Source organism: Oryctolagus cuniculus, chromosome 1 (assembly GCF_964237555.1).
Source record: "Oryctolagus cuniculus chromosome 1, mOryCun1.1, whole genome shotgun sequence".
In the NCBI taxonomy this organism is placed as follows: Eukaryota; Metazoa; Chordata; class Mammalia; order Lagomorpha; family Leporidae; genus Oryctolagus; species Oryctolagus cuniculus.
The window spans coordinates 166,839,189-166,866,670 of record NC_091432.1 but is presented as its reverse complement, the minus strand read 5'-3'; the positions used below and the strand labels follow the sequence as shown (position 1 = coordinate 166,866,670).

The window sequence follows — 27,482 nt, the reverse complement described above, 5'->3', positions numbered from 1 at the left end:
CAGCCCCGTGAGGTTGACATAGTAAATGAAATGGTCCTGACAGTCTGTAGCTATGAACTACTGGTTTTCCACTGAAAACCTAGATAGGGTAACAGAAAAGCAGTCAGCAGAACTGCTTCAGAAATGGATCAGCACCATGAATCTTAGCATAATCACTGCCCACCCGCAGCACCTGGTCCTGCCTGTTTGAGGAGTCACAGCAGGGCTGGCCTCTGGAGTGGCACTGGTCTGTCTCCCTTACCACCATGGCCCTTGTGGAATCCAAGCTGCTCCTGTGTTGGCTGCTGGGGCTGTGTTTTGGCACAGATTAAATGTGCAATGGAAATGCTCCAGTGTGATCAAGTTTCAATAGCTAAGTTGATGGCTCAAGTGGAATGTTCGAGGGATTGATTTGTGGGAGTCAAATCAGTGTTATTTATGCATTCCCTTGGTCCACATGTCTTAGCATATGGGACGTATTCAGGAGCACCATACATAACCTGTCCCATCACATCTCTTCTTGGGAAACCAATAACTAGGCTGTATTAAGTATGTAAGGATCCATTCCTGCTGCCTTCCTGGTTTATGGCTTCTGAAAAGCCCCACCCAGTTCCTGCTAACCCAAAGCATTCCCAAGCACACTCTCTGAGCATGGCAGTGTTATAGCCCAGCATCAGAATTTGAAGCAAGCAGCCCTGGAGCCTGATTCCACGTAGGCTCCTCTGAACTGCTTTCAGGCTCAAGGTACATGGGGGCTCTTCTTACCTGCTTGGCTAGTTTGCACTTTTGAGGAAGCAAAGGCCAGGAAAGAGCCAGAGGCGGCTATGAGTGGGTTTCTCTCTTGATTTAAAAACTGATTTGAACACAACCAATAAAAAGGCGATGACCAAGCCTGGTCCAGGCTGTTCTGCCAAGAGCTGGCAATTAGCACAGCATGATCCGCCTACTCTACAGCTGTGAAAGGGCAGCCCTGCTCCCCCGCTCTCTTATCTCTGAACCCCATCTTTCCTGGATGTGGCAAAGAAGCTGATTTGATCAACTGAACCTCAGCCTCTCTGCAGCCATCCCATGGGGTCCAATGCGAAGTTCCTGCTGCTGTACTTGAGCCTGACATACCCACTCAGGACGGTGACCATGTACAAGCCCAGCTTGCGGAAAATTTCCCAGTCTTCAACTTCTATGATCTTCCCAGCAATCAGGAACAAAATACCAAGCGGCATGTAACTAGAAAGCAAGCATGACAAAGGTATGATTCGGTCAGCAGGGTTTTCTCCGTGGGAGGAGGCAAGGCAGTGTGTAGACCCTCAGTGCGTGCCCTCAGCTGGGAGGAGCGTAGATATGTCATGAAACCAAGGGCTCCGTGTCAAGTCCTAGGCAGACTGCGCGGATTCATTTTTAGTACCTGCATGCACCTTAAATTCTAGCCATCCAAACCGTCATGAGAGTAATTTGCAAACTTGCCAAGAACGGTGCATAGCCTGGGTCATGTGCCCAGTACACATATATCCCACTGATTGCCTTATCTGCTTATCTCATTTGGGTTTGACCCTGACAAATATAGACACTTGGTTCATTCTAGCCATGGTCTTCTGATTTCCCAGGAACCCACAATAGAAAAGCAGTATCGGTGGTCACAATAGCTCCATTTGTGGAGCCCCCATTACATCCTGTGTTGGGGAAAGCATTTTATATGCACCATTTCCCTTAATGTACATCTGCCAGTCCTGGGGGTAGTTTTTATTATCTTTGTTTGCAGAAGATAAAGCTGAGGTTTCTGCAGGATTAAGTAATTCACCTGGCTTTTTTTTTTTTTTTTTGGAGCTTTGTATGTTGCTGTCAGGGTCTATAATTTGAATTAAATAATGTTCTACCCAGGCCATCAAAGAAGGAGGTACCATTCTCTGAAGGGAGGAGAGAACTTCCGCTTTGATTATGGCCTTGTCTAAATAAGGTCAGAGTTTGTGAACTGAAGAGACTTCCATAGCCTTGGCAGCTCATGACAAGAGCCTCGGGTGATTACTGACATCATAAATAAGAGTGTCAATTGTTAAATCAAAAATGGAGTCACTGTGCACTTACTCCCATGTAGGATCTCTGTCCTTAATGTGTTGAACTATGTGAATTAATGGTAAAATTGTCTTCAAATAGTACTTTATACTTTGTGTGTCTGTGTGGGTGCAAACTGTTGAAATCTTTACTTAGTATATACTAAGTTGATCTTCTGTATATAAAGATAATTAAAAATGAATCTTAATGAAGAATGGGATGGGAGAGGGAGTAGGAGATGGGATGGTTTGTGGGTGGGAGGGTAGTTATGGGGGGGAAACGCTATAATTCAAAAGTTGTACTTTCAAAATTTATATTTATTAAGTAAAAGTTTAAAAAAAAAACAGAGAGTATAAGAAAAGAATGTAAGAACGCCCAAAAATAATGTTCTACCAATTTAATATGAGATAGTGGAGGCAGAGGTCTCCTGAGAAAGTGGACCTCGGGCAGCATCTGGGATGAGGCAGAGCCTCAGGGGCTGTGCCTGGTGGGCTCAGATGGCAGCTCGTGCTCAAATGTGTTGGGGCCCCTGCTGTACCAGCTCAATGTTTCGAATTTCACTTCTGTATGGGGCCTAACATGGAATGCCTTCTGTGTTCTGATGTGCAAGAAACTCCTTGAAATCTTTCCTTTAAGAGTCACTTCTTACACGGATGCTGGCTTGGTGACAGATGACCTCACAGGGCTACAGGGAGAAGAGTGGCTGAAAGCTAGGCTTGTGTCAGTGAACTACCTCCCGCATGGTGTGTGGAGTTCGTTAGCAGTCTCATGGTTTCATAGCAAATGTTCACCTCCCATAGAATGAGTTCAGTGGAGAAACATAAGCCTCTTCTTCTTAATTCTGAGGAGACAGAGTTGTCAGGGGAAGCAAAGATGGTATTAGCAGCATTTGCTCACCACATAATGATCTGAACGATTTTCATGGTTGCGTCACTCAAAGCATTGAAGAAATCCACCAGAATCTGTCCCTTTTCTCCCATTTTCCCGATGACGAGTCCAAACACGAGGCAGAAGATAATCAAGCCCAGGATATTGATGTCATCTGAATACAGGCCCACGACTCTGTACTCCTTTGTTCTGTTCTGTGGATCAAAACCAAGGAAATATATTGGTATGTGATTATAACCTTGTTAGAATGCATGGGAACCTGAAATGAGAAATGAAAGCTGAACGTAACAGTGATCTACCCAGGCAGAGTGAACAGTGCTTCAGGAAATAGTAATAATAAGAATAAACCTAGGTACACAATCAATTTTATCCCTTCCTAATTGAACTTTAAAGTTTTTTTCTTTTTTCAACAAGTTCCTATTTATTTCTTTTTAAGACTTTTTACTCTGGAATGCTTTGCATTTTTATTATGAATTTTAGAATCAAGTCATTTTTTCAGGGCTATTTTAATCATGAGCTACATTTACAGTCTGCTTAAAAAGACAGAAATTAGTGCAGGAAGCACAAAATATTTACCAGTGCAAACATTCTCAGGAGATTTTTACCATCTATTTTACCTTGTTAATGAAGCAATCGTACACTTTTTATGGCCTCTGGTCTTGGGTGACCAACAAGTTTTTAGAAATATAAAAATTAGAAATCGGAGCCAAGATGGCGGAATAGTGAAGGCGCGCACCGATAGTCCGGGAAAATTTAGTTTAATAAAAGGGGAGTTACGGTAGCCTCAGAAAAAAGAACCAGGAAAATATTGCAGAGGAAACCCTTCTGGATTGAGTGGTCGTGAATCGGAGGACCTACTGGGAGAACAAGGTCGCCCACCGCGCGGAAGCCGAGCTGTGGGACCGAGCCGCGGAAGCCGAGCCGCGGGACCGAGCTGCACAAGCCGAGCCGCGGGACCGAGCCGCTGGAATGCGAGGTGAGCCGAACCTCAATAGCCCGAGACACCGGCAGGCAAGCGGAGAGAGGAGACTAGAGGGAACGACCCCCGGGGTGGGGGGGAACTTCACCAGGCTAACTGGAAGAGAGAGAGGGAAAAAAAAAAAAGGTGACTGGCACGGACACGGGTTTCTCTGTCTCCGCTCACCTCTCAAGGGCGAGCAAGACAAAGAGCAGGCGCCATCTTGGACATACGTCATAAGCAGAGCAACCTCAGGTCTGCACCGGCCCTGAGCCTAGCAGAAAAACCTGACTCTGGGCAGGGCAAATTAACAGGAGATTAGGACCTAGTAAATTTGTGGTGCTACTGAACTGAGACTGTGAAAAAAGAGACGGTGGGGGAGAGAACTCACAGAATTCACGTGAGCACTCTCCAGAGACGCTATAATTCCGTAACTTTGGCAACCCAGTGGGAGACTGAAGGAGAATTTGAGCCCACTCTGAGGGCCGAACAGATTCCCTGTGTGGTCCTTGGGAAAGAGCTTCTGATCTCTGGCTCCTGTGGGTATGTCATTTGCCTGCTAACTACCTCCAATTTCGTTCAGCTGTGCAGAATAACTTCCCTTTTGAATCAAAAAAAAAAAAAAGAAAGAGAGAGAGAGAGAGAGGTTTACCACGCCTAACCTGGGAGTGTCACCTTTGGCACACCAAACAGAGCTCTCAGGCCACACCCATCTCAAGCCCTAAGGCTCCATCAAAAACAGATAGTCCACTTAATCTAGAGTCATAGTATAACAAGAAAAAGCACCACAGTGAAGAAACCAAATATCTCCAATATGCCAAATAACAAACGCAAAAACCAAGGTAATAAAAACAAGGAAGTCACCATGAAGCCCTCAAATGAAAAAGACACCCCAATTCAAGATTATGAGGATGATGATATAGAAGAAATGCAAGAAGCAGATCTCAAAAAAATTGATAAGAACATTAAGAAGTTCTCAAAAACAAATTCTTGAACTACAGAAATCCTTAATGGACAAGATAGAAAATCTCTCTCGTGAAAATGAAATATTAAGGAGGAATCAAAATGAAACGAAACAACTAGTACAACAGGAAAATGGGATAGTGACTGAAGTGAAGAATTCAATAGATCAAATGAAAAACACAATAGAGAGCCTTACAAACAGAATGGGTGAAGCAGAAGAGAAAATATCGGACTTAGAAGACAGAGAACAGGAAAGGATACAGTCAGACCAAAGAAAAGAAGAGGAAATTAGAAATCTAAAACATATTGTCGGGAATCTTCAGGATACTATTAAGAAAACCAACATTCGGGTTCTAGGAGTTCCTGAAGGCATGGAGAGGGAGAAAGGATTAGAAGGCCTTTTTAGTGAGATATTAGCAGAAAATTTCCCAGGTTTGGAGAAGGACAGAGAAATCCTAGTACAGGAAGCCCACAGAACCCCTAATAAACACGACCAAAAGAGATCCTCACCACGACACGTTGTAATTAAACTCTCCACAGTGAAACAAAGAAAAGATCCTAAAATGTGCAAGAGAGAAACGTCAGATTACTCTCAGAGGATCTCCAATCAGACTCACAGCTGACTTCTCATCAGAAACTCTACAAGCTAGGAGGGAATGGCGAGATATAGCCCAGGTACTAAGAGAGAAAAACTGCCAGCCCAGAATATTATATCCTGCAAAGCTATCATTTGTGAATGAAGGTGAAATAAAGACTTTTCATAGCAAACAGAAATGGAAAGAATTTGTTGCCACTCGTCCAGCCCTGCAAAAGATGCTTAAAGATGTGTTACACACAGAAACAAAGAAACACGGTCATCAATATGAAAGAAGGTAAAGGAAGGAAACCAAGGAAGGAAAGCTCACAGCAAAAGATCACAGGGAATTCAAAGCATATATTAGAACTTATCTTTGGCAAATGGCAGGGCAAAGTTACCACATATCATTAGTCACATTGAACGTGAATGGCCTGAACTGTCCACTTAAATGACACCGATTGGCTGATTGGGTTAAGGAACAAAACCCATCTATTTGCTGCTTACAAGAAACTCATCTTTCCAACAAAGATCCATACAGACTGAAAGTGAAAGACTGGAAAAAGATATACCATGCCAACAGAAATGAAAAAAGAGCAGGCGTAGCCATCTTAATTTCAGACAACATAAACTTTACCACAAAAACCGTTAAGAGAGACAAAGAGGGACACTACATAATGATTAAGGGATCAATTCAACAGGAAGATATAACAATTATCAATGTATATGCACCTAACTACAGGGCACCGGTTTATCTAAAAGATTTGTTAAGGGACTTAAAGGGAGACTTAGACCCCAATACAATAGTACTGGGGGACTTCAGTACTCCACTCTCAGAAATAGACAGATCAATACGACAGAAGATCAACAAGGATACAGTAGATTTAAATGACACTATAGCCCAAATGGATCTAACAGATATATACAGAACTTTCAATCCTACAGCTAAAGATTTTACATTCTTCTCAGCAGTACATGGAAGCTTCTCTAGGATTGACCACATACTAGGCCATAAAGCAAGTCTCAGCAAATGCAAAAGAATTAGAATCATACCATGCAGCTTCTCAGACCATAAAGGAATGAAGTTGGAAATTAGCAACTCAGGAATCCCTAGAGCATATGCAAACACATGGAGATTGAACAACATGCTCCTGAATGAACAATGGGTCATAGAAGAAATCAAAAGAGAAATCAAAAACTTCCTGGAAGTAAATGAGGATAGCAGCACAACATACCAAAACTTATGGGACGCAGCAAAAGCAGTGTTAAGAGGAAAGTTTATATCAATAGGTGCCTACATCAAGAAATTGGAAAGGCACCAAATAGATGAGCTTTCAATTCACCTCAAGGATCTAGAAAACCTACAGCAAACCAGACCCAAATCTAGTAGGAGAAGAGAAATAATTAAAATCAGAGAAGAAATCAACAGGATTGAATCCAAAAAAAAATTACAAAAAAAAATCAGCCAAACGAGGAGCTGGTTTTTTGAAAAAATAAACAAAATTGACACCCCATTGGCCCAACTAACTAAAAAAAGAAGAGAAAAGAACCAAATCAATAAAATCAGAGATGAAAAAGGAAATGTAACAACAGACACCACAGAAATAAAAAGAATCATCAGAAATTACTACAAGGACTTGTATGCCAGCAAACAGGGAAACCTATCAGAAATGGATAGATTCCTGGACACATGCAACCTACCTAAATTGAACCAGGAAGACATAGAAAACCTAAACAGACCCATAACTGAGACAGAAATTGAAACAGTAATAAAGGCCCTCCCAACAAAGAAAAGCCCAGGACCAGATGGATTCACTGCTGAATTCTACCAGACATTTAAAGAAGAACTAACTCCAATTCTTCTCAAACTATTCAGAACAATCGAAGAAGAGGGAATCCTCCCAAATTCTTTCTATGAAGCCAGCATCACCTTAATTCCTAAGCCAGAAAAAGATGCAGCACTGAAAGAGAATTACAGACCAATATCCCTGATGAACATAGATGCAAAAATCCTCAATAAAATTTTTGCCAATAGAATGCAACAACACATCAGAAAGATCATCCACCCAGACCAAGTGGGATTTATCGTGGTATGCAGGGATGGTTTAATGTGCGCAAGACAATCAATGTGATACACCACATTAACAGACTGCAGAAGAAAAACCATATGATTATCTCAATAGATGCCGAGAAAGCATTTGATAAAATACAACACCCGTTCATGATGAAAACTCTAAGCAAACTGGGTTTGGAAGGAACATTCCTCAATACAATCAAAGCAATCTCTGAAAAACCCACAGCCAACATCCTATTGAATGGGGAAAAGTTGGAAGCATTTCCACTGAGATCTGGTACCAGACATGGATGTCTACTCTCACCACTGCTATTCAATATAGTTCTGGAGGTTCTAGCCAGAGCTATTAGGCAAGAAAAAGAAATTAAAGGGATACAAATTGGGAAGGAAGAACTCAAACTACCCCTCTTTGCAAATGACATGATTCTTTGTTTAGGGGACCCAAAGAACTCTACTAAGAGACTATTGGAACTCATAGAAGATTTTGGCAAAGTAGCAGGGTATAAAATCAATGCACAAAAATCAACAGCCTTTGTATACACAGACAATGCCATGGCTGAGGAAGAACTTCTAAGATCAATCCCATTCACAATAGCTACAAAAACAATCAAATACCTTGGAATCAACTTAACCAAGGACGTTCAAGATCTCTACGATGAAAATTACAAAACCTTAAAGAAAGAAATAGAAGAGGATACCAAGAAATGGAAAAATCTTCCATGCTCATGGATTGGAAGAATCAACATCATCAAAATGTCCATTCTCCCAAAAGCAATTTATAAATTCAATGCAATACCAATCAAGATACCGAAGACCTTCTTCTCAGATCTGGAAAAATTGGTGCTGAAATTTATATGGAGGCACAAGAGACCTCGAATAGCTAAAGCAATCTTGTACAACAAAAACAAAGCTGGAGGCATCACAATACCAGATTTCAGGACATACTACAGGGCAGTTGTAATCAAAACAGCATGGTACTGGTACAGAAACAGATGGATAGACCAATGGAACAGAATTGAAATACCAGAAATAAACCCAAACATCTACAGCCAACTTATATTTGATCAAGGATCTAAAACCAATTCCTGGAGCAAGGACAGTCTATTCAATAAATGGTGCTGGGAAAACTGGATTTCCACGTGTGGAAGCATGAAGCAAGACCCCTACCTTACGCCTTACACAAAAATCCACTCAACATGGATTAAAGACCTAAATCTATGACCTGACACCATCAAGTTACTAGAGAACATTGGAGAAACCCTTCAAGATATTGGCACAGGCAAAGAGTTTCTGGAAAAGACCCGGGAGGCACAGGCAGTCAAAGCCAAAATCAACTATTGGGATTGCATCAAATTGAGAAGTTTCTGTACTGCAAAAGAAACAGTCAGGAGAGTGAAGAGACAACTGACAGAATGGGAAAAAATATTTGCAAACTATGCAACAGATAAAGGGTTAATAACCAGAATCTACAAAGAGATCAAGAAACTCCACAAAAACAAAACCAACAACCCAATTAAGAGATGGGCCAAGGACCTCAATAGACATTTTTCAAAAGAGGAAATCCAAATGGCCAACAGACACATGAAAAAAATGTTCAAGGTCATTAGTAATCAGGGAAATGCAAATCAAAACCACAATGAGGTTTCACCTCACCCCGGTTAGAATGGCTCACATTCAGAAATCTACCAACAACAGATGCTGGCGAGGATGTGGGGAAAAAGGGACACTAACCCACTGTTGGTGGGAATGCAAACTGGTCAAGCCACTATGGAAGTCAGTCTGGAGATTCCTCAGAAACCTGAATATAACCCTACCGTTCGACCCAGCCATCCCACTCCTTGGAATTGACCCAAAGGAATTTAAATTGGCAAACAAAAAAGCGGTCTGCAGCCTAATGTTTATTGCAGCTCAATTCACAATAGCTAAGACCTAGAACCGACATAAATGCCCATCAACGGTAGACTGGATAAAGAAATTATGGGATATGTACTCTTTAGAATACTATACCGCAGTAAGAAACAACGAAATCCAGTCATTTGCAACAAAATGGAGGAATCTGGAACACATCATGCTGAGTGAAATAAGCCAGTCCCAAAGGGACAAATACCATATGTTCTCCCTGATCGGTGACAACTGACTGAACACCAAAAAGGAAACCTGTTGAAGTGAAATGGACACTATGGGAAACAGTGACTTGATCAGCATAGCCCTGACTGTTAATGAACAACTTAATACATTATCCCTCTTAGTATATTTTTGGCTGTTCTACTTAATATGACTGGTTTAATTCTGTAATTAATACACAGTTATTCTTAAGTGTTAAAAATTAACTGAAATGTGATCCCTGTTAAACATAAGAGTGGGAATAAGAGAGGGAAGAGATGTATAATTTGGGACATGCTCAAGCTGACTTGCCCCAAATGGTAGAGTTAAAAACATACCAGGGGATTCCAATTCAATCCCATCAAGGTGGCATGTACCAATGCCATCTCACTAGTCCAAGTGATCAATTTCAGTTCACAATTGATCATAATGAAAGGACTAAGAGTCAAAGGGAGCACATAAACAAGTCTAGTACCTGCTAACACTAACCGATGGAATAAATAAAGGGGAGAGTGATCCAACATGGGAAGTGAGATACTCAGCAGACTCATAGAATGGCAGATGTCCTAAATAGCACTCTGGCCTCAGAATCAGCCCTAAAGGCATTCGGATCTGGCTGAAAAGCCCATGAGAGTATTTCAGGCATGGAAAGCCAAGACACTCTGGCAAAAGATCTCTGCGAGTGAGATCCCAGTGGAAAGAACAGGTCTTCAAAGAAGGAGGTACCTTTCTCTGAAGGGAGGAGAGAACCTCCACTTTGACTATGACCTTGTCTAAACAAGATAAGAATCGGAGAACTCAGAGGGCTTCCATAGCCTTGGAAACTCATGACCGGAGCATAGGGAGACTACTGATGCCATAGACAGGAGTGTCAATTGGTAAAGTCAACAACAGGAGTCACTGTGCACTTACTCCTCATGTAGGATCTCTGTCCTTAATGTGCTGTGTATTGAGATTTAATGCTATAACGAGTACTCAAACAATATATTTCACTTTGTGTTTTTATGGGGGTGCAAACTGTTGAAATCTTTACCTAATGCATACTAAACTGATCCTCTGTAAAAAAAAAAAAAAAGAAATTGTCAACTCCCAACTTGACTCTCACTGGGATTAAACATGACAATAGGTGTGATCTGATTTCATCATCATTTAAAAAAAGTCATCTATTATTTTTCACTTTATGTTTTTGTGTGAGAGCAAACTGTTGAAATCCTTACTTAATGTATACTAAGTTGATCTTCTGTATATTAAGATAATCGAAAATGAATCTTGATGTGAATGGAAGGGGAGAGGGAGTGGGAAAGGGGAGGGTAGTGGGTGGGAGGGACGGTGTGTGGGGGAAGCCATTGTAATCCATAAATCGTACTTTGGAAATTTATATTCATTAAATAAGTTAAAAAAAAAAGAAATATAAAAATTAACCAGATCCCTATTACAAGGGACTTTTACTTTGTCCTGGCTGCAAGAGTATATGATTTACCAAAGGACACCATAATCTGGGTGAGACAAGCCAGGTTTATAAAAAATTATGTTGATGAGCCACCAGGGTGCCAGTCATTTCTGACTTAAATGGCCTACCAGCTCTTTATGGATCAGCCAGGGTTCTCTAACAGCACTGGCTACAGCATTAGCTCCTGATTCAGCTGGAGAGAGACGATGAGCTGTGAGAAACACCAGCCCATGCCAGCAAGGTCGTATGTAATGAACACAGCCTGGCGATGCCACAAGCGTCATAAGGAGGTGGGGACACGAATGAGGACTTGGAAGTTAGGGAAAGCAGGCAGCCAGGAGACCAGGCACATTCCAGGAAAATGGTAAGAAAAGCAAAAGCCATCAGGCACTGGGCCTTTTCAATCTGCTCAAATAATTCTTTTATTTATTTATTTATTTATTTTATTTTATTTTTTGACAGGCAGAGTGGGCAGTGAGAGAGAGACAGACAGGGAGAAAGGTCTTCCTTTTTCCGTTGGTTCACCCCCCAATGGCAACTGCGGCCAGCGCACCGCACTGATCCAAAGCCAGGAGCCAGGTGCTTCTCCTGGTCTCCCATGCAGGTGCAGGGCCCAAGCACTCGGGCCATCCCCCACTGCACTCCCTGGCCACAGCAGAGGGCTGGACAGGAAGAGAAGCGACCGGGATAGAATCCGGTGCCCCGACTGGGACTAGAACCCAGTGTGCAGCCACCGCAGGTTGAGGATTAGCCTAGTGAGCCATGGTGCCGGCCGAAATAACTCTTACTCATGCATTATGGCCCCCACACTAACTTAAAGCCCTCTGTGGAATGCCCTCAAAGCACCCTGGTCTTTCCAGTTGTAATCTCTACCACTCTTTGCATGAGGGCAGATGCCAACTGTCTTTCACTATTTAATCCCAGTGCCTGGCAGGGCCTGGCACATGGACAGCGCTCACAAATGCATTTTTGGAACCACAAGGAACTGAGAGGGCAGATCTGTAAGGAAGACAGAGGGCTCACTGGGAAGTGACTGGGAAAATGTGAGAGGAGCCAGAGAAGTTAAAGCTTCCCACAATGGAAGGCAGGAGCCAATCTTCTTTTTTTCTTAAAGCTTACCTTCCTTTGTGAAGGGAGAGAAGGTTCAGGAGGAATCTACTCTAGGCCTATAAAACCCACATGTTCTAATCTCCAACTTGCAAATCCCAAAAGCTCTTGAGGCCCTTTGACTTTGTTGATAAATTTCAGCCAAGCCTTTTGGTGGTAAAACTTACGCTGAACCAAGGGGGCTACTGATAGTCTGTGTCTCTCACTTGACAGAAAATACTGAGGTGCTTTCTGGAGGGCTGCTGTCAATCCCCTCCATGGATACTGCATAACCTACAGTGCATGGGCATACGCAACCCAGCCCTCCTGCAAATTCTGGACCTGAATCACAGCTGGGCGAGGAGATCCAGCCAAGGAGCCATGGTCCTGCATTCTGGGTTAAAAGAGCCCTGCAATGTAAAGCAGCTCCCCGACACTGCTGTAAGAAGTGGCTGAGATATCCTGTAGGAGCCACAGCGCCCATTGCTTCCCCATGTGGAACCACTGATCCTCTTTGATCCTGGTAGTTATGTTCCATGAGGTCCCCATGTACACCAACTGAAGCAGCCAATACTAAGCCAGTCCTCCTAGAGGGAATACAGGGTTAGGGAACTGGGAACACTGGTTACATCATTTTCAATAATGAGTGCCTAACATTGTTTTATGTATGTTTTTGTTTAAAAATACCATGTTTAATATAAGGCTGAGTTGGTAACACTGAAGTCATGGTCAACAACACCTTAAGTCATGATGGAAAGCAGCTTATCTGACACATGTTTTCTCCTTGGTCTTAGGAACACTAGACAACACTTTTATACTATGTTTCAGTCCATTTTAAACAGTGGAATCATGACAAAAAGCAGAGAAGTGCAGAAAGGGTGACATTAACCACCTTGCAAAATGGACACGGGTTCACACAAGACAGGAAGGCAGGGCACAGCCTTGCTCAGTCTTGGCTGGCCACATGCACGGTGGGTGACACACATACTCTGCTGCTCTGTGCAGGCCTGCCAATGACTATGAATGTGCTGTGAGTACTGATTTGGGGGTTACAAATACATTTTAGCAGGTAGGTGAATTCACCAATGCAGAGTCTGAAAAGAACAAGAATTGAGTGTTTTTCCCTCTGCTCACGCATGACTGGTGCCTGCCTACTGCAAGAGGGGAGCTGCCACGGGACGGACCTCAGACACGGCTGTTGTCATGACGGCTGTGACAGACTCTTCAGTCCCATTCTTCCCTGTATCACCGGAAGCTGTCACTTCTTCACGAGTGGTTTTGTACTGCATATTAGAGAAAAACAGAGACAAGTAAACAACAACCAAAAGAGTTATTTAAGCTCCCAAGGCTAAACAACAGGAACACTTTATTGGTCAACAAAAGTGCCTTTGAAGGGTTCAACCTCCAGTGCCTCTGCTGCATCTAGTTCTTGAACATTCTGCCTGGAAGTTTAGGAATTAAAAGTACACTTGAGAAATACAAACCCTTCATTTCCACAAGTACCATTCAATAGGTCGGAATGTTCTCTCTTGGGGCGAGTGTATGGCACAGCAGTTATGTCACTGCTTTATATGCCTACATCCCATATGAGGATGCTTGGTTCAAGTCCTGGCTCATGGCTCCTCCACTTCTGATTCAGCTTCCTGTTAATGCACACCCTGGCAGGCAGCAGGTGATGGCTCAAGTAATTGGGTCTCTGTCACCTATGTGGGAGACGTGGATTGAATTCTGGGCTCCTGGCTTCAAGCTGGCCCAGCCCTGGCTGCTGCAGGCATCTGAAGGTAAATTACTAGATTGAAGACCTCTTGTTTATCTCTCTGCTTTTCAAATAAAGTTGAAAAAACAAAAAGAATGCTAATTCGCTTTTATATCAATGGGACAGTAATGTGAAAGAAAGTGTTTTATTTGTAGGGGCGTTCACAGACTAAATGGATTCCTGTCAATCATTTGTGTCTCTATTAAGGATTTTTTTCTTTAAAGATTTATTTCACTGAAAGGCAGAGTTACAGAGAGGCAGAGGCAGAGGCAGAGGTAGAGGTAGAGAGAGAGAGAGAGATCTTCCATCCCCTAGTTCACTCCCCAAATAGCCGCAATGGCTGGAGCTGTGCCGATCCAAAGCCAGGTTCCAGGAGTTTCCTCTGGATCTGCCATGTGGGTGCAGGGGCCCAAAGACTTGGACTATCTTGTACTGCTTTCCCAGGCCACAGCAGAGAACTGGATCAGAAGTGGAGCAGCTGGGACTTGAACCGGCGCCTATATAGGATGCCAGCACAGCGGGTGGTGGCTTTACCTACTATGCCACAGTGCCAGCCCCTAAGGATTTTCAATCTGGGGAAAGCACCTCATCACCTTGACTTTAATAAACAGCAGAAGGATTTAACTGTATAGTTGTTCCCAAATCGGTAGACCCTGGAGGACTATTTGGCAAGTGAGATTTCTGTTGAATTCTCTTCCTTCATCCCTGTCTGGTTCCATAGAGCTTGAACACAGAGGCTGGAGCAAGAGCTACAGTAGTATTACAGCAGGCATAACTGTCACTCCTCCACAGCTCTACCAACACCAAGCACCAGACAAGTGACCACTGTGGCTGATCTGCGAAGGCACCCTGGAATAGAGGTGCTTCTGTGCCTCCTGGAGCGGGCAAGTAGCAACAGAATTGCCATTTTTGTTGGTATACACAGAGGTCTCTGTTCATGAAATTTATGTAAATGAATACAGCGGAATGGGGTATTCAGCTGTTTTAAAGAAGAGAGATCTATAGGAGAAAAGGGCTTGAAGTCAATGGATGGAGAGACGGCAAGAAGAAAATCATGGCTGTGTTGCATTGCTCTGTCAAGTTCCAGCAATGGGCATACAGTGGTTAAGAAAAACACTGATTCCCAGGAACACTGGCTGCACAATGTGGGTTAGTTGGCACAGCCAGGCAGAGAGGGCAGGGAAAGAGCAGGGGAGGGCACTGTGCTTATGGGCTGTTTCCTCACAAACACAATGTGCTGCTTCTCCAAAAACTAGTACTACAGCTCATTTTTTAAAGATTTATTTATTTAAAAGGCAGAGTTACAGGGAGAGGGAGAGGGAGAGGGAGGAGAGGGAGGAAGAGAGGGAGGGAGAGAGGGAGGGAGAGGGATGAAGGAAGGGGGAGGGGAAAAAGGAGAGGGAGGGGAAAAAGTAGAGGGGAGGGGGAGGAGGAGAGGGAGAAAAATCAACTTTCCATATGCTGTTTCACTCCCTAAATGGCCACAACAGTCAGGGCTGAGCCAGGCTGAAGCCAAGGAGCCTCATCTGGGTCTTCCATATGGGTGCAGGGGCCCAAGGACTTGGGTCATCCTCTACTTCTTTCCCAGGTGCATTAGCAGGGAACTGGATCAGAAGTGGAGCAGCTGAGACTTGAACCAGTATCCATACAGAATGCTGGCATTGCAGGTGGCAGCAGCTTAACACTACAACGCTGGACCCTGAAGCCAACATTTAAAAACACTCATTTGTTGACAGACTGTTAACTTGCTTCCTTTGAGTCCTTTTGGAGGAGCAGGTGTTCTTACATGCACCTCACTGCAGGCTGGAAGGATGATTCTGTGCCCCACCACTCACAGGTGCATTTCCTGTTGCCTATTTATTGGGCAGTCCTATTGAATCATAACAGAAAAAAATAACCTTAATTGGTAACAGGAAGAGGGGAACGAACTGAGTGCAAAGGCTATTAATATTACCTGCTGAAAACAGGCCTGCATGAGGTTCTCAGGGAACATATTCCTGGTGGAGACATGAAAATCAGTGTTATATTAGGGCCAAAGAGGGTGTTCTGGTCATACGCAGTACACTGGTAGCAATGAATCTAATATAGAACAAGTACTTGGGTTTCTCATCCGGCCTCTTCTCTGTAAAATATTTCCATGCATTACAATTTACTTATTTCCTGCTGAGCTTCAACCACGTATGGACAGTTGTGAGCAATCGTCACATGAGCGATTCTGTAAGTGACACACTTGCTGTCCACAGTGCAGTGCTGCACTGGCAGACGGACAGTCAAGGGACTAAGAATTCTTTAATTTCCTGTGCATTTCTGCTTCCATCCATGAGGATGGATGCTTATCAACAGTCCATTGGGTTTGTTTCCAAATTCTTTATGCCAACTGCAAATATGATCATAATAGGGGAATTAAATCTTATGTAAACCAGGGAAATGAGTGTGAAAAAGAAGGTGTGGTTTCTATTAAAAACTAAGCCGAATGCTTGGAAACTCAGTACAGCCAAATAACTAAAATGTCTGTGGTTAAATTCGGTATGGATAACAATTGAAGTAAAACACACACACATACACACACACACACACAAACTGAGAGCATGTGGTGCTCAGTTTTCTTTGCAATTGCTCAGTGTTTTGTTGCTCCATTCCATGGAAACGGGATCAGGAAGTGCAGGCGATGCACATATAAGGGCTGGGTATGTAACAGAAATGATAGGAAATTACAATAAATTAACATACTCAAAGAAAAGACCTTGGCCCTACATCAAAACTTGGTGGAAAATTCATTTAAGTTTTAGGTGGGAACAAAACATGTTATGCATATCCAATTTTTCTGAGCCTCTCCTTGAATGACTACTTTTAGTTAGCTGGCCTATTTCTGACCCTGACTGTTCCAGGCAAGATTCAGGTTAAGAAGATTCCTCCTGTGCAATTAAAACATGTGTTTCTTCACATGTGCTTCAGAAGTGCCCGTCCAATCCAGGCCAGCATCTGAACGTGACAGGTATACCTCCTGCATCTCCAGCCAGCTGACATTCTAATGGAGGAGCCTGCTTCTTGCAAAACCTCTTAGAACCATGACTTAGCAAGCAAGACTGGCTACAAAATTTGCGAGGTCCAGGACAGAAAGAAGATGCATAATAATGAAATTTAAGAAAAATTTCAAGACAGCGTCAGCAGGGTATGATGACACACATGGGCCTTGTGCACCTACACAGATCACATACCCCTGAGCCACCCGTGGCAAAGCACTCACCTGATCAGGTCTAACACGGCATCCACTGTGCTGACTTCAGGGGTGCTGCGTGTCCTGTCGATTTCTTCCACTTTCTGGGTGACCCCAGGCTTGATGCTCACCACCAAAACAATACCTGTGGCCAAGCACACCACCTGCATAGCATTGAGAAAAGTCCAGGCCCCTTGGCTGTCAGTGCAAGCTTCCTAGAACCAGCGGGCAGGGTAGCACCTGGCAAGAATGTGCCTGGGAAGACCCTGAGATCCAGCCAAAAATGCCATCTTTCTGGAATATTTTATAATTAGACTCAACTCCATTGTTACCAACTAATTATCCAGTTTAAGGATTATGTAAGCTCTTGGCTTGATTCCTTCTTCTTGGTGATTCTGCAAGGCATAGAACTGGCACCCTCTTAACGTTTCTCACTTGAGATTTTAATAAGTACTGCCACTGCTAAAATTCAGTAAGAATCACATTTTCTTCACTTAAAAGGTACAATTTAGACTTCAAGGCAGAAAGGTTCATGGTAATTTGACAATACTAATTTTTGATTTAAGAAAAAAACAACAGAAGGATCAACTACTTTTTGAAGTCACAATAACACGGAGGAATAAAGTTTCAGAAACAAATGTTACCTAGAATTACAGCAATGACAGTGGTGCAGAAATAATACAAGACAGCACGCAGACCAATTTTCCCAGAAATATTGGAATCCAGTGCAGCAACACCTGAGGGGGAAGAGAACAGAAGTGAAATTATATTAATTTTTTAAAGACAATCCTAGGGCTGATGATCTCATCCTTGATGTGTGGCATAAACAGCTGAGCAATGTTCTCTGTGTCTACAAGGCCCATCTCACCAGCTGGGATGCAACAGGCAAAAGAAACACTTCCAAATTAATTCCAGAGTGGTTCAGACACCACTTCAGATGCCCGTGTCCCTTATCAGAGCACCTGGGTTTGAGTCCCAGGCTCCACCTCCAGTTCCAGCTTCCTGCCAACGCTGACCCTGGGAGTCAGCAGTGGTAAGCCAGGTGGGTGCGTCTTTGCCCCCAGTGTGAGAGACCCACACTGATTTCTTGGCTTTTGGCTTTGGCCTGGCCTACCACATGAATTGGATGGGCGTCTTGAGAGTAAACCAGTAGACAAGATCTCTCCTTGCCTTCAAGATAAGAAGAGTAAAATTTTTAAATAAATAAAGATCCAAAAATATGCATATTGATTTAGGCAAGAAAGAGTTCAATCTTTAAAAAATATTCCAAATACAGAATTACAAGAGGGAAGCCCAGTGAGGTGCAAATTCCCCTGCAGGCCAATTCCCATAGCCTTGACCTCTGCTCTTTTTGGGGTGGTCATGAAACACTGTCACAAGGCAACTTCCATCTGCATTTGCTCAGAGACCTTTATCAAGATCTGGATACTATACAACTTAATATCCTTTATGATAAACCTCTTGGAATTCCGTGTCAAGGAAAATTTTATCTTGAAGAATTGAGATAGCTTTCTCATCACATAAGAAAAATGTGCAAGTCATGATTGTTTTCCTTTTTGGCTTTTTTGTCAGGAAGCTCAGTCAACCAAAAAAGGTTAACTTTTACATATGATTATAAAAGTAACATATTAAAATTTTAACTGAAAAGTGATCCCTGTTAAATATAAGAGTGGGAGTAAGAGAGGGAGGAGATGTACAATTTGGGACATGCTGAATCGGTCTTGCCCCAAAAGGTGGAGTTAGAATCATGCCAGGGGATCCGAATACAATCCCATCAAGGTGGCATGTACCAATGCCATCTCACTAGTCCAAGTGATCAATTCCAGTTCACAGTTGATCACACTGATAGGTCTAAGAGTCAAAGGGATCACACAAACAAGACTACTGTCTGCTAATACTAGCTGACAGAATCAAAAAGGGAGAGAATGATCCATCATGGGAAGCAGGATACACAGCAGACTCATAGAATGGCAGATGTCCTAAATAGCACTCTGGCCTCAGAATTACTCCTTAAGGCATTCGGATATGGCTAAAGGGCCCCTGAGACTATTTTAGGCATGGAAAGCCAAGACACCCTGGGAAAAAAAAAAAAAAGAAGACCTAAATGGAAGATCTCTGTGAGTGAGATCCCAGTGGAAAGAACGGGGCCATCAAAGAAGGAGGTACCTTCCTCTGAAGGGAGGAGAGAACTTCCACTTTGACTATGACCCTGTCGGAATAAGATCAAAGTCGGTGAACTCAAAAGGCTTCCATAGCCTTGGCAACTCATGACTAGAGCCTAGGGAGATCGCTGACGCCATAAACATGAGTGTCAAATTGTTAACAACAGGAGTCACTGTGTACTTACTTCCCATGTGGGATCTGTCCTTAGTGTGTTGTCCAATGTGAAATAATGCTATAACTAGTACTAAAACAGTATTTTACACTTTGCGCTTCTGTGTGGGTGCAAACGGATGAAATCTTTACTTAATATACACTAAATTGATCTTCTGTATATAAAGATAATTGAAAATGAATCTTGATGTGAATGGAATGGGAGAGCGAGCGGGAGATTGGAGGGAATTTATGGGGGGAAAAAGCCATTGTAATCCATAAACTGTACTTTGGAAATTTATATTTACTAAATAAAAGTTTAAAAAAAAATAAAAGTAACATATTCATTATAATTCCATGAAAAAAGAAATACAAAGACAAAAACAAAAACCACTTTAGCTCTTCAACTATAGTTACTATTTCAGTGACTTTTTTAAAAAAGATTTATTTATTTATTTATTTGAAAGTGAGAGTTCCACAGAGAGAGAGACTGAAAGAGATCTTCCATCTGCTGGTTTACTCTCCAGATGACCACAACGGTCAAGGCTGGGCCAAGCTGAAGCCAGGAGCCAGAAACTTCTTTCGGGTCTCCCACTTGGGTAGCAGGAGTCCATGCACTTTTTTTTTTTTTGACAGGCAGAGTGGACAGTGAGAGAGAGAGACAGAGAGAAAGGTCTTCCTTTGCCATTGGGTCACTCTCCAATGGCCGCTGCGGCCGGCGCACTGCGCTGATCCGATGGCAGGAGCCAGGAGCCAGGTGCTTTTCCTGGTCTCCCATGGGGTGCAGGGCCCAAGCACTTGGGCCATCCTCCACTGCACTCCCTGGCCACAGCAGAGAGCTGGCCTGGAAGAGGGCAACCGGGACAGAATCCGGCGCCCCGACCGGGACTAGAACCCGGTGTGCCGGCGCCGCTAGGCGGAGGATTAGCCTAGTGAGCCGCGGCACCGGCCAGGAGTCCATGCACTTTAAACGATGCTGTTCTCTACCTGGGCTTCTAGGTTGGAGACGAGGCAAGTGATGAAGCAATCAAAAGCATACCTTTTCTTGGTTTCCAACTCTACCCTGATTTCTGAAATGCAGATCACATTATGAGGCAAACTATCATGAAAGAAAATGATTTGGTGTCTTCAGTGTGAACGAGTTGTCCTGTAAACATTGGCAAAGCCAGGATAACAGGACAAAGGAGGAAGCTGTCACAAGGCAACCTGAAGGGAAAGGCAATGAACCTGTGCAGCTCTCAGGTGCACAGGCAGTGTTTATATTCACTTCTCACACTATCAAAGGCCCATTCATCTTGTTCAATGAGTGGGAATTATGTTACTCACATATAACCATACAGATTGGATGTACAGGAAAAATCTGAAAGGAAGCTATCACCATTATGATGATGGAACAACTCATTTCTCTTGCTAAACACACTGTTGCCCTCGCTGCTGATTGCTGCCTTGGAAGTTAATATTTTGAGAAAAGGTGCTCTGGCCTCTAGCAGCTACACCAGGATGTTGTTAAAGGCCCATTCACTAACCTTCAGGACAAGACTGTGTAAATACCCAATGGTGGGGATATTGCAACAGGCACATTTTATGAATAATCTTGATGATAGCTTGTTTTCTTTCTTTCAGAAAAAGGCAATCGGGTATGTTGAAGAGACTTTGTTTTCTTGATGGTAAGACAACTGAAAATACCAACCATACAAAGAACAACAAAAATCAAGAGGGACCAAAAGTTATAACTCAGAAATAATGAATGATCTCTTTTAGTTGAGGTCTCTCAAAAAAAGAGCAAAAATAATGCAAATATCGAGGGCGGAGCCAAGATGGCGGAATAGTGAGGGCATGCACCGATAGTCCCGGAAAATTTAGTTTAATAAAAGTGGAGTTACGGTAGCCTCAGAAAAAGGATCAGAAAAAAATTGCAGAGGAAACTCTTCCGGATCTAGTGGTTGTGACTCGGGGGACCTACTGGGAGAACAAGGTCATCCACCGTGGGGAAGCTGACCCGCGGTAGCCACAGGGTCTGCGCGCCAGTGCAGGAAGGGGAGTGGATGTCACACAGACACCAGCGGGGAGAGCAGGGACGCCCAGGGCTCCGAGTCCACACACCGGCGCTGGAAGGGGAGATGAGCTCAGTAACCCGAGACATTGGCGGGGAAACGGCGGTCAGAATCTAGAGGGGAGCAGGAAAGTTCACCAGACTGACTGCAGGAGAGAAGGAAAAAAGTTGGGGGGGGGTACGGGTACAGACAAGTTTCTCTCTAGTTTCTCTCTCCGCCAACCTAGCAAAGGTGAGCAAAGAGACAAAGAGCAGGCCCCACTCTGGATATACATAACAACAGTGGAGAGCTAAGGAACTGAGTCGCTACAATTCAGTAACCTAGGCAACCCAGTGGGAGTCCCCAGCAGAAACTGAACCAGCACAGAGATCGGAAGCTAAATACTATCAATTCTGCACAGCCATGCGGTATGGTATTACTTACCTCCTGAATAAATAAATAAAATAAATGAATGAATAAATAAATAAATAAATAAATAAATAAAAAGAGAGAGATTTACCACGCATAACCTGAGGGTGTCACCTTTGCACACCCGTAACCTGGAAGAACCAAGCAGAGCTCTCAGGCCACACCCATCTCAAGCCTCCAAGGCTCCTCCAACAGCAGGCAGTCCACTTAACCCAGACATAATATAAAAAAAAAAATCACAGTGAGGGAAGAAGAATTAACTATGCCAAGCAACAAACACAAAAATCGAGGGAACAAGATCAACAATGACACTATGATGCCTCCAAATAAACAAAACACCCCAAGCCAAGATTATGAAGATGATGAGATAGAAGAAATGCAAGATACGGATTTCAAAAAATTTATGATAAGAACCTTTAGAAGTTTTCAAAAGCAAATCCTTGAACTACAGAAATCCTTATTGGACAGGATTGAAAATCTCTCTTGTGAAAATGAAATTTTAAGGAAGAATCAAAATGAAACTCAGAAACTAGTAGAACAGGAAAGTGTGATAGTAAAGAGAAATCAAAATGAAATGAAGAGCTCAATAGATCAAATGACAAACATATTAAAAAGTTTAAAAAACAGAGTCAGTGAAACAAAAGAGAGAATATCGGACTCAGAAGACAGAGCACAGGAAAGCATACAGTCAAACCAAAGAAAAGAAGAGGAAATTAGAAATCTAAAAAATATTGTTGAGAATCTACAGGATACTATTAAAAAAACCAACATTCGGGTTCTAGGAGTTCCTGAAGGCATGGAGAGAGAGAAAGGATTAGAAGGCCTTTTAAGTGAGATACTAGCAGAGAACTTTCCGGGTTTGGAGAAGGACAGAGACATCCTAGTACAGGAAGCTCATAGAACCCCTAGTAAACATGACCAAAAGAGATCCTCACCACGACACGCTGTAATTAAACTCACCACAGTGAAACATAAAGAAAAGATCCTAAAATGTGCAAGAGAGAAACGTCAGATTACTCTCAGAGGATCTCCAATCAGACTCACAGCAGACTTCTCATCAGAAACACTACAGGCTAGGAGGGAATGGCGAGACATAGCACAGGTGCTAAGAGAGAAAAACTGCCAGCCCAGAATATTATATCCTGCTAAGCTCTCATTTGTGAATGAAGGTGAAATAAAGACCTTTCATAGCAAACAGAAATTGAAAGACTTTGCGGCCACTCGTCCGGCCCTGCAAAAGATACTTAAAGATGTGCTACACTCAGAAACACAGAAACACGGCCATCAATGTGAAAGAAGGTAAAGGAAGAAAACCTACCAGTAAAAGAGCATGGGAAGCTCAAAGCATATACTAGAAAATATCTCCGGGAAAATGTCAGGGCAAAGTCACTACATATCAATAGTCACATTAACCATTAATGGACTTAACTCTTCAGTTAAAAGACACCGATTGGCTGATTGGCTCAAGGAACAAAACCCAACTATTTGTTGCCTACAAGAAACACATCTCTCTAACAAAGATGCATGCAGACTGAAAGTGAAAGGTTGGAAAAAGATATTCCATGCCAACAGAAACCAAAAAAAAAAAAAAAAGCAGGTGTAGCCATATTAATATCAGACAAAATAAACTTTAATACAAAAACTGTTAAGAGAGACAAAGAGGGACACTATATAATGATTAAGGGTTCAATTCAACAGGAAGATGTAACTATTATAAATGTATATGCACCTAATTACAGGGCACCGGTCTATTTAAAAGATATGTTAAGGGACTTAAAGGGAGATTTAGATTCCAATACAATAGTACTGGGGGACTTCAATACTCCACTCTCAGAAATAGACAGATCATCCGGACAGAAGATCAACAAGGAAACAGCAGATTTAATTGACACTATAGCCCAAATGGATCTAACAGATATATACAGAACTTTCAACCCTACATCTACAGACTTCACATTCTTCTCAGCAGTGCATGGAACCTTCTCTAGGATTGATCACATACTAGGCCATAAAGCAAGTCTCAGCAAATTTAAAAAAATTAGAATCATACCATGCAGCATCTCAGACCACAGCGGAATGAAGCTGGAAATTAGCAACTCAGGAAACCCTAGAAAGTATGCAAACACATGGAGACTGAACAACATGCTCCTGAATGAACAATGGGTCATTCAAGAAATCAAAACAGAAATCAAAAACTTTCTGGAAGTAAATGAGGATAACAGCACAACATATCAAAACTTATGGGATACAGCAAAAGCAGTGTTGAGAGGCAAGTTTATAGCAATAGGTGCCTATATCAAGAAATTGGAAAGGTACCAAATAAATGAGCTTTCAGCGCATCTCAAGGACCTAGAAAAACTGCAGAAAACCAAACCCAAATCTAGTAAGAGAAGAGAAATAATTAAAATCAGAAGAAATTAACAGGATTGAATCCAAAAAAAAAAAAAAAACATTACAAAAAATCAGCCAAGCGAGGAGCTGGTGTTTTGAAAAAATAAACAAAATTGACACCCCATTGGCCCAACTAACTAAAAAAAGAAAAGACCCAATCAATAAAATCAGAGATGAAAAAGGAAACATAACAACAGACACCACAGAAATAAAAAGAATCATCAGAAATTACTACAAGGACTTGTATGCCAGCAAACAGGAAAATCTATCAGAAATGGATAGATTCCTGGACACATGCAATCTACCAAAATTGAACCATGAAGACATAGAAAACCTAAATAGACCCATAACTGAAACAGAAATTGAAACAGTAATAAAGGCCCTCAAAACAAAGAAAAGCCCAGGACCAGATGGATTCACTGCTGAATTCTACCAGACATTTAAAGAAGAACTAATTCCATCTCTTCTCAAACTATTCAGAACAATTGAAAAGAGGGAATCCTCCCAAATTCTTTCTATGAAGCCAGCACCACCTTAATCCCTAAGCCAGAGAAAGATGCAGCACTGAAAGAAAATTATAGACCAATATCCCTGATGAACACAGATGCAAAAATCCTCAATAAAATTTTTGCCAATAGAATGCAACAACACATCAGAAAGATCATCCACCCAGACCAAGTGGGATTTATCCCTGGTATGCAGGGATAGTTCAACATTTGCAAATCAATCAATGTGATTCACCACATTAACAGACTGCAGAAGAAAAACCATATGATTATCTCAATAGATGCAGAGAAAACATTCGATAAAATTCAACACCCTTTCATGACGAAAACTCTAACCAAATTGGGGATAGAAGGAACATTCCTCAATATAAGCAAAGCAATTTATGAAAAACCCATGGCCAGCATCCTATTGAATGGGGAAAAATTGGAAGCATTTCCACTGAGATCGGGCACCAGACAGGGATGCCCACTCTCACCACAGCTATTTAACATAGTTCTGGACGTTTTAGCTAGAGCCATCAGACAAGAAAAATAAATTAAAGGAATACAAATTGAGAAGGAAGAAGTCAAACTATCCCTCTTTGCAGACGATATGATTCTTTACTTAGAGGATCCAAAGAACTCTACTAAGAGACTATTGGAACTCATAGAGGAGTTTGGCAAAGTGGCAGGATATAAAATTAATGCACAAAAATCAACAGCCTTTGTATACACAAGCAATGCCACGGCTGAGAAAGAACTGCTAAGATCAATCCCATTCACAATAGCTACAAAAACAATCAAATACCTTGGAATCAACTTAACCAAGGATGTTAAAGATCTCTATGATGAGAATTACAAAACCTTAAAGAAAGAAATGGAAGAGGATACCAAAAAATGGAAAAATCTTCCATGCTCATGGATTGGAAGAATCAACATCATCAAAATGTCCATTCTCCCAAAAGCAATTTATAGATTCAATGCAATCCCAATCAGGATACCAAAGACATTCTTCTCAGATCTAGAAAAAATGATGCTGAAATTCATATGGAGGCACAAGAGACCTCGAATAGCTAAAGCAATATTGTACAACAAAAACAAAGCCGGAGGCATCACAATACCAGATTTCAGGACATACTACAGGGCAGTTGTAATCAAAACAGCATGGTACTGGTACAGAAACAGATGGATAGACCAATGGAACAGAATTGAAATACCAGAAATCAACCCAAACATCTACAGCCAACTTATATTTGATCAAGGATCTAAAACCAATTCCTGGAGCCAGGATGGTCTATTCAATAAATGGTGCTGGGAAAACTGGATTTCCACGTGTGGAAGCATGAAGCAAGACCCCTTCCTTACACCTTACACAAAAATCCACTCAACATGGATTAAAGACCTAAATCTACCACCTGACACCATGAAGTTATTAGAGAACATTGGAGAAACCCTTCAAGATATTGGCACAGGCAAAGAATTTCTGGAAAAGACCCAGGAGGCACAGACAGTCAAAGCCAAAATAAACTATTGGGATTGCATCAAATTGAGAAGTTTCTGTACTGCAAAAGAAACAGTCAGGAGAGTGAAGAGACAACCGACAGAATGGGAAAAAATATTTGCAAACTATGCAACAGATAAAGGGTTAATAACCAGAATCTACAAAGAGATCAAGAAACTCCACAACAACAAAACCAACAACCCACGTAAGAGATGGGCCAAGGACCTCAATAGACATTTTTCAAAAGAGGAAATCCAAATGGCCAACAGACACATGAAAAAATGTTCAAGATCACTAGCAATCAGGGAAATGCAAATCAAAACCACAATGAGGTTTCACCTCACCCCGGTTAGAATGGCTCACATACAGAAATCTACCAACAACAGATGCTGGAGAGGATGTGGGGAAAAAGGGACACTAACCCACTGTTGGTGGGAATGCAAACTGGTCAAGCCACTATGGAAGTCAGTCTGGGTATTCCTCAGAAACCTGAATATAACCCTACCATTTGACCCAGCCATCCCACTCCTTGGAATTTACCCAAAGGAATTTAAATTGGCAAACAAAAAAGCAGTCTGCCCCCTAATGTTTATTGCAGCACAATTCACAATAGCCAAGACCTGGAACCAACCTAAATGCCCATCAACGGTAGACTGGATAAGAAATTATGGGATATGTATTCTTTAGAATACTATACCGCAGTAAGAAACAACGAAATCCAGTCATTTGCAACAAAATGGAGGAATCTGGAACACATCATGCTGAGTGAAATAAGCCAGTCCCAAAGGGACAAATATCACATGTTCTCCCTGATCGGTGACAACTGACTGAACACCAAAAAGGAAACCTGTTGAAGTGAAATGGACACTATGAGAAACGGTGACTTGATCAGCATAGCCCTGACTGTTAATGAACAACTTAATACATTATCCCTCTTAGTATATTTTTGGCTGTTCTACTTAATATGACTGGTTTAATTCTGGAATTAATACAGTTATTCTTAAGTGTTGAAATTTAAAAAAAATGCAAATATCTAAGTTTGGTAAGTATATGATTTTTATTTATTTATTTATTTTTTTGACAGGCAGAGTGGACAGTGAGAGAGAGAGATAGAGAGAAAGGTGTTCCTTTTGCCGTTGGTTCACCCTCCAATGGCCGCCGTGACCAGCACGCTGCAACCAGTGCACGACGCTGATCCGATGACAGGAGCCAGGTACTTATCCTGGTCTCCCATGG

At 42.2% G+C, this 27,482-nt stretch overlaps 2 protein-coding genes across 6 annotated transcripts in view; one reads left to right on the top strand and one right to left on the bottom strand.

Moving 5' to 3' along the window:
* Positions 1-27,482, top strand: part of GLIS3 (GLIS family zinc finger 3) — a 797,279-nt gene that overhangs the window by 52,795 nt on the left and 717,002 nt on the right. The gene's annotated exons all lie outside the window — the stretch shown is intronic.
* The window catches only part of LOC127493723 (excitatory amino acid transporter 3-like), a 60,035-nt gene that overhangs the window by 12,457 nt on the left and 20,096 nt on the right, over positions 1-27,482 (bottom strand). For both annotated transcript variants that reach the window (XM_070051570.1, XM_070051566.1), the window contains exons 3-8: positions 17,739-17,831; positions 17,125-17,239; positions 15,832-15,874; positions 13,306-13,404; positions 2,923-3,107; positions 1,096-1,203 (exon numbers count right to left, since the gene is read on the bottom strand). In XM_070051570.1, coding sequence (XP_069907671.1) covers positions 1,096-1,203; positions 2,923-3,107; positions 13,306-13,404; positions 15,832-15,874; positions 17,125-17,239; positions 17,739-17,831 — 643 coding nt within the window. The remainder of the gene's footprint in view (positions 1-1,095; positions 1,204-2,922; positions 3,108-13,305; positions 13,405-15,831; positions 15,875-17,124; positions 17,240-17,738; positions 17,832-27,482) is intronic.